Below are 10,352 nucleotides of genomic sequence, written 5' to 3'. Positions count from 1 at the left end.
AAAAATACTAGAAACATCAAAATAAATATTTCCCAATAAATTGAAAATAAAATTTTAAAAATATGTATACTTAAATAACACTAAGATAGATGTAACTTAACAAACAAATGTCTCTAAAATAATAACAAAGTTAACAAATGCCTTGAAAATAATAACAAAATTAACAATAAAATAAGTTTTATACAATATCCAAACAATTACAATAAAATAGTAGTAACATAATAGTAAAATGATAGCAAAATAGGGAAAATGACATTAAAAAAAAAAGGCAGATTTTTTTTTTATCTTATACCAACTTTCTTATCTTTACTGTTTGGCAGATTCTCTTACCATTCCGTTTACCCTCATTCTCAGATGTGCCACGATCATCTTATTATGCTACTTGCCACGCAAGTTATATTGTGATTTCCCTTTTTGTGCCCTGTCAGCTTCTTGGTTCACCATCCTGGCAAACTTCATTTGTTGCCATAGCTCATCTATGGTCTTACACAATGTGATCCTATGTTTATCTCTTGGCAGACTCCATATGTCTTCATAGCCTATGGTCTTACACAATATGATCTCATGTTTATTGTCCTAGCGGACTCCATATGTTGCCATAGCCCAGTTATGGTCTTACACAATATGATCTTATGTTTATTGTCCTGGAGGACTTTCGATTCCGAGGAATCAATGAACCTCTTCCGATGTGTCACCCTGAATGACCTATAAATCATTTATACGATGTCGCCCCAAAGGATTAGTCGAGAACCGTGGTCGCGATGTCGCTCCATAGAGTCGATAGACCGTCATCATGGTGCCGCTCTAGTGAGCCAGTAGATACCATTCCACGATGCCGCCCAAACTCCCTTGAATCTCCATTTCAATCTGCCCATTTCTCCATTACGCCAATTTTTCCTATCTTCACTAACTCGTCGATGTAACTCCTTCATTACTCCGCATACAATGCCACTCAAGTCATTACACTTATTACTATACCATACAAGACGCAATTGATTAATTAGTCAATTCATATACATTTAACACCCAATGTACACATATACACGATATTATTCATACTCAACATGCTTGTTTACCACTTCCATACACAAGAACAATTTCATACAAACTCAGAACAAACTCAAACATAGACCATTCAAATAGTGCATTGTCAATTATACCCAAGGACAGAGCATAGAGTCTCACCTGAACTCCTTCATCCTCGTTAGCTTAGTTTTTCCAAATGCCAGAGCCTCTATCGTCTTGGCAACTAAGTACGCCAACCATATATCGGTTAAATCGAAGGCATTCTAACCTTAAAACCCATAATTTTTTTACAAAAACTTATTAGGAAATCGTTACTCTTATTCATCTTTTAATTTCACGAGTACAGAAAGACAAGAAGGCTTATCAGTTTCTCAAATTCTCTACTTTCAGACTTCAAATCTCACGACTACTGCTCCATGTAGAGCTCCCCCAAATTTTTCTCTTCTTCAGAACAACCAAAAAAGACGACACAGAGGAAAAAAAATTACAAACAAAACTGAGAAAAATTCCTTTAACAGGAATATCCCTTTTTACCCAAATTTATAACTCCTCTTGCACGGTCTCCATAGCTCAAATGACTATCCATCAACAATCATTGTGTTTCCCACTATGGAACCAGCCAATTCCATCTTAATCAAACCAGATTTGAAACTCAACTAATTTCCCAACAATCACAAAATTTCTATAATTTCCCAGTAGAGTCCGCTAACTTCTATTTTTATTCAATTATCCCCGTCTCTTTTTTAAATTTGGGTCCTTAGTGAGAATCGGGTGTGACAACTCTTGCCTAATCCATATTCTGTATTATCTATCGTCTGATTGACTGCAAATTCAAATCTAAAGTGCGGAAACTAAACTCTGATCCAAATGAAACTGCTCTGACAAACGTGCATTCCCAAAATAGGTGGTTTTCATCCTGCCAATCACATTGACATAAAGTTGTGTCCATGGTGTTTATTCTCTTATTGATAGCAAATTTACACGATAGGGCATCATTCAAAATTTCCCCCAAAACCTATCACCTTATATGGAAGTTTGATGGACTAAAAGAATTTCCAAACCTTTTCTGGAACTTCTTGACTAGACATGTTTGAATTCCTTACTTGCTCATTTAAGGCTCGAAAGTAGGAAGATTTAATAGAGAACTCACTACATTTTGTGTGAATCCACTTCAGTTTTGGAGGTCCTTCAATTAAGGGCTCAAGATCATTTAGTAAGAGCCAACCAAAGTTCCCAAGTAAATTTTCGTTTCTTACCTGATTGAGATAGTCTCCATCATTGATAGAATTCCATCCACTTACATTTTGCCATGATGTATTGTCTCTGATCAACTCCTTACCCACTAGAATGCTCTTCTAGGCTCAGGAGTCACATATTCTCATTTTTGTTTGAAGGAAACTTTCCCTTGTGCAATACTTCTGGACCTAAGCTTCTTGAATAAGCTAATTTTGTCTATTAACAAATCTCCATGCAAGTTTGGCCAAAAGTGCTCTATTCATCACTTGCATATTCCTTATCCCGAGTCCACTAGAGGATTTGTTAGAACTTATTTTTCTAGTTAATAAAATGTAACTTTCTCTTGTTTGATTATCTCCCAACGAGAAATTCCTCACAACTTGATCCATTTTATCACAAATTTTCCTTGAGGCTTGGAAACAAGATAACTGATAGATAGGTGCACTAGAAAGCACCGATTTAATCAGGGTTATTTCCTTCCTTAGTCCAATAATTTTGATTTCCACGACAATAACTTTTAACTCCATTGTATCAATTGTTGGTGGAAAGAATTTACTTTGTATTATTATTATTATTATGAGTCCTAATTCCATCCCCAAATATTTACTTTCTCTAATTGTCTTTACATAAAGTATACATTGTTTTAAGATCTGGGTGATAGTTGTTGGTGATTTTAAGCTTTGATTTGTTGTAATTGATTCGCATTCCAGATAAAGTGTAATATTGTTCCAAAATCCCCATGACATGACTCATTTTGAAACCAAAAAGAAGATGGGATATCGGTATACTTCTCCTACCCACTTTGAAACCTTCAATTTGACCCTCTCTTTCTGCTTTACTACTCATAACCCACAAAATATTTTGACATAAAACAAAAAAGTAAGCTGACTGTGGATCACCTTGTCTCAGGCCTACTTGTAGGAAAACCATTGAGCAATATTTGGTAAGAAATGACCTCAAGCCATTGAGTTGGATAAATTTTTTTATTTTCTAATTGAGCTACTTATAATTTTATTTCATTTAATTTTTTTCACATAGTTTTCTTCTTTCTTCCATTTTAATTTTAAATTCTTTTAGGTTTCTTTTAACGTATCACTCTTAATTTCTTTTTTTTTTAGATTTTTGTTGTATCGCTTTTAATTTTTTTTGAGAAAAAAGTTGATAAACCTACTAGTCTTTCAAAAACAGTTGTTTATTATTCTATTTAATTTTCACAAATAACATATAAACGTGAATGATACTTTATCAATAATTACATTAGTAGTTTATAAAAATTAAATTAAATCAAACACAAAATTAAACTTTTAACCTTGCTAATTAAACTAAGTTAAAATAGAAAAAATAATTTAAAATAAATCATTTTCTTTCATTTCCACAATTTAATCAAATAAAAAAGAGAGAGTTAAAATTCCTTTCTTTTATTAATTTTAACTATATAAATAAGAAATAAATATATTATTTACGTTCTTTAATCTTCCTTTCTTCTAATAAAATTTTCACAATGAATCAAATAATTCAACCTGGAACAATTTAAAAATGATAAAATGACCATCCTTTAAAAATTTATACTTCAATTCTAATCATTTAACAAATATTTCTAGCTTTACCTTTTAACCTATTTATTTCTATAATAATAATGATGATAATAATAAAATGAAAAAGAAAGATGTTCCTTTCCAGAAGTTTTTATTTCCTTATGTACATGTTAGATGAACAAAGATTTTAGTGTCCAAAGGCTATAACCTATATATACATATCCACAATTAATGAAACCTTCAGCCCTCAAAAGATAGCTCCTCCCATTGATCCCATGGCTGATGTTACTTCAATTGTTGATATATATACACACACTTAAAGTTTAAATTGGGTCTCGTAAATGTTGAACTGTTCAGAAGCTGAAAGTAAAGGTTTCTGTAAAAAAAAAAAGAAAAATCACAAAGTTTTGAGTTTACTATGGAAATTTGATTTCATCAACTTCAATCCTCTAGCCTTATTCAATTTAATCATACAAAAACAACAATCTGAACTAAAAAATGACCTCAATCCGGAATGATTCAAATCCAAAATGACCAAAACCTAAAGTGAGAAAAAAATTATTTAACACATGTTCTAAAATAGTGAGACATAAAATAAAAAACATAATTAATACCAATCTAAACATGCTATTAAAAGATAAATAAATTAAAAAATAAAACCTCTTCAAAATAAATGAAAAGTTTTCTTTCTCTTTGTCACAAATAAGTCATGTGAGTGGCTACAAATAACTAAAATATGTGGAAAAATAATACTCCAACCAAATATAGCTTAAATGACCCGACCCTAATCACAAATTTAAATAACAAAATTTAAAATAACCTAAAAATTTCAAAGATTTAAATCCGACAGAAACCCAACTTGTCCATTGACAAATCTATGTAAAATATACAAGAGGTTAATTATTTTATTGACAGAACCTTGCAAATGAAAAAGGGTTGTATAGAATAAGGATATTTAATGCTACATCAACAATTTTATTCTAAATTTTATAATTTTTATTTGGATTTAATTTTTTTCAAGATAAAAATATTAATGATTAGGAAGAGACTGGGGTAATAAATTACCTGTGTGATATTGGGACCAAAAATTCGGCTCAAAATGCCAGAACCACCCACACATCCTCGCTCGTTGGCCTTGTCAATTCTTTCCAAAATATTTTTAAGCAAAATCCCGTATGTTACATCTGGGTTTGCTTTTACAACCTCTATTAAAATGTACGTCAATGCCCCATTCATTGTCTTGGAACTAAATGCCTGCAATTAGATGATGACACATTCATCCATTTTCACTCATAATTTTAGGGTTGATAATTCATATACTAATAGCATTTAATTTCAGTAAATTAGATAATGACGCATAATCAACAGTTTTCAAAAATAAATTTAAAAAAATCTCATTTTTAATGATATGTAATTATCTAATTTATCAATTGTGTATAAAATTATTTAAAATACAATTAATGCATATTATATGAATTCAAAATTTTATTATAAGGATTATTATCAGATACCTGTAAAAAAAATTCACAAGCAAGCAACAACAAGTGTCCCATTTATTTTTATAATCCTACTAATGCAATTTTTTTTTATTTTTCACCGACAATATATCTAATAATAAATCTTTATTGTAATCTCATTTTTCAATTATTATATGGGATAAATGTTAAAATTACGTATGTCTTTTAGTCTAATGTGTAATATTATATATAAACTATAATTTTGTTTAATTTATAAATAAAATTTTGATTTGATTTAATTTTCATAAATTACCAACACTATTATTAATACAACACAATTTTTCGTTTAAATGTTGCATATGCAAATAATTATATTTATCTAATGTAAAAATAAATTGATGTGTTTATTTATTTAAATGTGTATGATAGGATTAAAATCAAAATTTCAAGTATATATTTGAACCATAATAAAAAATTTATGTGTATAATTACACAATATAAATCTCAAAATTATACATGAATTTTAATTTAATTTACAATTATATACATGAACTTTAATTTGGTGCAGTTATACACGTTAAACTTTGATTTGTGGTTCAAATATATATTTAAAACTTTAATTTTGATTCAATCATACACATTTAAAGAAATAAATACATCAATATATTTTTATATTGAATAGATATAATTATTTACAAATATAATATATAAACATAAAATGATGCTATATCAATAATTATATTAATAATTTTCGAAAATTAAATCAAATCAAAATTTCGTGTATACAATTGCACATTAAACTAAATTTCATATATAATTTTGAGATTTATCCCTAATTAAACCGAATCAAAATTGACATATCAAATTGCATACTGAATCTACTGTTTTTATATATCAAATCAAACATCTAATTATAATTGATTTTCCAATACTATGTAATTAACCCTTTGATTTAAAAAGAAAAAAAAAGAGTGAAAAGTAATCATGACAACTCTCTTTATGAGAAGGAATTTATATAAAACTGTGATTTCACGTCATTCCTATCCCTTTTCAATAGGAAAATGACAAATCAGATTTTTCTCCCAATTTTTAGCATTTTTAGTTGAATTTGAATTTTTTCAGGAGTAAAAAAGCAGAAAATCAGGAGAAAAAAATTTGATTTGTCATTCTCCTATTGGAAAGGGATAGAGATGATGTGGAATATCAGTTTCATGCAATCCTTTCTCTTTTATATAAAAATATAAGTTGTAATACTAAAAATTAAGTGCTAAAAATTTAATAATTAAAAAAATTAAATACTAAATTTAAATACTAAATTTTGTTTAGAATATTACTTAAATAACGTATGAAATATCATTAATTCTTTAATAAATGTAAAAAGAATATTTCAAATTTTAAACATAAAATCTATATGGTATAACATAATATTAAAAAATAAAATAAAATAAATGAAAGATATTCGGTTAAAATATGTCATAAGTCACTGTACTATTTGAAAATTAGTCTTTGAATTTTCATTTCCAAGAATCTCTCTACTTTTCAAATTTCAAAACCTAGGTTCAAATGTTTACACTGTTAATTTTTGTGTTATATTCAAGCTCATTACAATCTCATTTTTTCAATTACATGGCTACGCTTTAAAAAAAAAAAAATTAAAATGTCACACCAACAAATTTAATAAAAAAATTGATAGTGTTAATAGTTGGATTTGAATTTTAAAATAAAAAATAAAAACACTAAATTCTTGAAAATAAAAGTATAAATGTTTAAAAATACTAATATTTTAAGCAAAATATTCTCCTTTATCTACTTTTCATAGTTTATTTATATATACAGAAAAGGTTTTATGCTGTGATTTTTAATATAAGTTATTAAAAATTTGAATTATTGAAAATATTGATTTTCGATTGATTTACTATCTTTTCGACGGATTATCAATTAAGGCATAAATTACTTACCGTTGTGTCAGCAGCAACCTGGTCATCTTCGCAAGCACTGATACAATAAGCTTTTCCACCACTTGTTTGTTTCCTCGCACCCGATGGAGGTTTGTTATCTTTCCATTGCTGTCTAACCGTAGGAGAAAGAAATTAGAATCTGATTCTTTGAAAAGAGCACGCACCCATTGAGGCAAATGGTCATTACTTTACATACAAATACATCATCCACAGAAAAGTATTTTTACGATTGGAAGTGAAGTTTTTGTGAAAGGAATATTGTAGAAAATACTTTTTCTTTATCATAGACGTGCTCTAGATCAAGAATAGTGAAGTTTTTGAAAAGAGCACGCAACCATTGAGCAAATGCTCGAACACATAAAATGCATTGCTTTGCATAAATGTATACCAACCTTGGAACAGGAATTCTACGATTGGCAGTGAATCTTTTGTGAAAGAAACGAGGAGCTTACTTTTCTTTGTCATAGACGTGCTCTAGATAAAGAATGGTGAAGTTTTTGAAAAAGAGCACGCACCCATTGAGTCAAATGGTTGAACACGTAAAGCGCATTACCTTACATACGTATATCTCAAACAGAGAATAAGGTTTTTATGATCGGGAGTGAAGTTTTTTGCGAAAAGAAATGTGAGACTTACTCGTTGTTGTCATAGTAGTGCTCTAGATCAAGAATAGTTCCGCTATGGCAAGCATCAACAATGGCATGAAGCCTGACACCCTCTGTCAGCGGCTGAACAATGGTGGCATAAATGTCATTGTCGACGATCATGCCTTCTTTCAGAAAATCAACCGGGCATATGGTCTCGTCGAACCCATCAATCTCATCGCCTTCAAAATCGGGTTGCCGTAAGCCGTGCCCGGAATAATAGAAAACCAGCGAATCTCCTGAACGACAGTCCTTCACCAGCCATTTCAAGCTACTCTCGATGTTCGCCTTCGTTGGTATAAGCCTGGCGTCTGGTTGTTCCTCTGCAGTTCAATACATACGGTACCCATTTTCACTGTGCGAGTTCAAATTAAACTTGGCTGTCTGGTTTGGATTGGGTCAATTTGGATCGATTGATTTTCGGATTAGGGTATAAGTCATTTTTAGGTTTAGGTTGTTTAGGGTTTGAGTTATTTGAATTTAATGTTTGAGTTTTCGGAGCAAGTTATTCGGGGCTTGGGCTATTTTGGTTTTAATTATTTCGAGTTGAAGTGATTTCAAGATTAAGTTCAATGATATTTTTGGATTTGAGTTGTTTAGTTTTAGGTCATTTGAGTTTGAGATTAAAGTTTTCATATCAAGTTAATTTTTGAATTATTGTCATTTTTGGTTAATGTCGTTTCAGAGTTTGGATACATTTAAAATAGGGTTGAATATGTTCAAAATTTTTGACTTTTTATGATCAACTATAGCTAGATTATGTTTTTTTTTTCAATTAATCAAATCCGTTTTTCAAATTCAAATATGAGAAAATGTTAAAATATTAGGAAACATATGAAAATTACAAGAAGATGGGTTGAAATTGAGCAGATTGGATCAATGTCACGCAAGCTAAATTAAAACCCATAAGGTTTATGCTAAAATACCTGTGAGAATTAGCATGTTTTCATCCCGATATTCGTAGTACCGAATCAACAAATCTCTCATGTTGAACACATCGTTTATGGTCCCTTTGAGCTTATACTTCCACTTTTTGTAGCTCACACCGCAAAGCACAGCACGTTTATTCCCCAATGCGCCAACATTATCCAAACCACAAGATTTAGGGTAAACGAATGATGACAGCCCCGGAGCAGTAGCCGGTTTCAGAGCGTGACAAAGTTTCTTCAAAAGGTTACCTATTAATGATGGAATTGAACTGCCATAGTCTCCACCAGAAGGCGGCGATTGTTTTCTCGGTGTTCGGTTGGGAATGACTGTACGACATTGCGGGCAAATAATGATCTCCGTAGTAGTTGACGCTGAAAACTTTTGCTTGCAACGATGGCATATAATTTTGATTTCCATATCACTCTTTTGAGCTCTAATTCATGAGCATGAATTTGGCAACACCAAAACTAAAGTAGCTTCATTGGAAGGAAAGTTGTAATTTGAAGTTTAAATGGAACATGCAACATAGACAAAAAGTATCATGCCAATGTCTATGGGTCATTCTTTGCTTCAAAAATTGTCTTCCTTATTATGCTCCCATATATATATACACACACACAAACATATATATAAACATATATATTATTCTTTTCACAACTTTTACCACTCAATTTTAGAAATGTAATCTAATCGATGGTTCTATGTTTTTATAGAACACCTTAGAAAATTGATTTTGATAGGTCCACGTTAAAAAATTTAAGGGTTAATACGTTATTTGGTACTCAAATTTGACTGCAATATTCAATTTGATATTTGAGTTTGGCTTCAAGTTTCACCTTGGTACCTAAGTTTTTTTCAAATTGGTACTTGAGTTTTCTTTTGTCCTAGGTACGCATTTGAGTTTGACTTCAATGTTTAATTTGATATTTCGGGTTTTTTTGTCCCAATTACATATGTTTTTTTTTAGTAGAGCATATGTGTCAAATATTCATTAGGCCATCTAATGCCATTTGGTTGGGGGTACAAAATTGAACATTGAAGTCAAACTCATGTACCAAATTAGGACAAAAAAACTTACGTACCAAATTGTACGTTGAAGCCAAGCTTAGGTATCAAATGGTGTATTAATCCAATTTTTAGTTTCACAATAAAAGACCCAAAATTAAGGTTAAATTTTGCTATTAGTCCCTTTACTATGTGTAAGTTGTAGATTTAGTCTATGTACTTTAATTTGCTCATTTTTAGTCATTGTACTTTTTAAATTTTGAAATTTTAGTCCTGACCAAATGGTAGTTGTTACATTTATTAAGTTATATTATTTTCAAATTCTTATGCGACAGACATATTATCACATGTGTAGTGTAATGTCGGCGTGCTATTTTTACATATTACTAAAAAGATCCACTTAATGGATTTAACGAATTTTGTTTGCGTCAATATTAAAAATTCAAAATTTGAAAAGTATAGGCTAAGAATGATCAAATTGTAGAATATGGATTAAATTTACAACTTTATGAGTAGTACATGACTAATAGTTGAATTTAACCAAGCGAGTTTAATTGCTAC

At 30.1% G+C, this 10,352-nt stretch overlaps 1 protein-coding gene across 1 annotated transcript; it reads right to left on the bottom strand.

Moving 5' to 3' along the window:
* Positions 1–3,816: 3,816 nt before the first annotated feature.
* LOC107918862 (metacaspase-1) lies at positions 3,817–9,203 on the bottom strand. Its single transcript, XM_016848444.2, has 5 exons — positions 8,783–9,203; positions 7,849–8,179; positions 7,213–7,324; positions 4,863–5,051; positions 3,817–4,173 (listed from the first exon to the last, which is right to left on the bottom strand). The coding sequence occupies exons 1-5, from the start codon at positions 9,201–9,203 to the stop codon at positions 4,114–4,116; spliced, it is 1,113 nt and encodes a 370-aa protein (XP_016703933.1). The 3' UTR covers positions 3,817–4,113.
* Between the last annotated feature and the right edge of the window lie 1,149 nt (positions 9,204–10,352).

Source organism: Gossypium hirsutum, chromosome D13 (genome assembly GCF_007990345.1).
Source record: "Gossypium hirsutum isolate 1008001.06 chromosome D13, Gossypium_hirsutum_v2.1, whole genome shotgun sequence".
NCBI lineage: Eukaryota > Viridiplantae > Streptophyta > Magnoliopsida > Malvales > Malvaceae > Gossypium > Gossypium hirsutum.
This window is presented reverse-complemented; position numbering and strand designations above follow the sequence as displayed.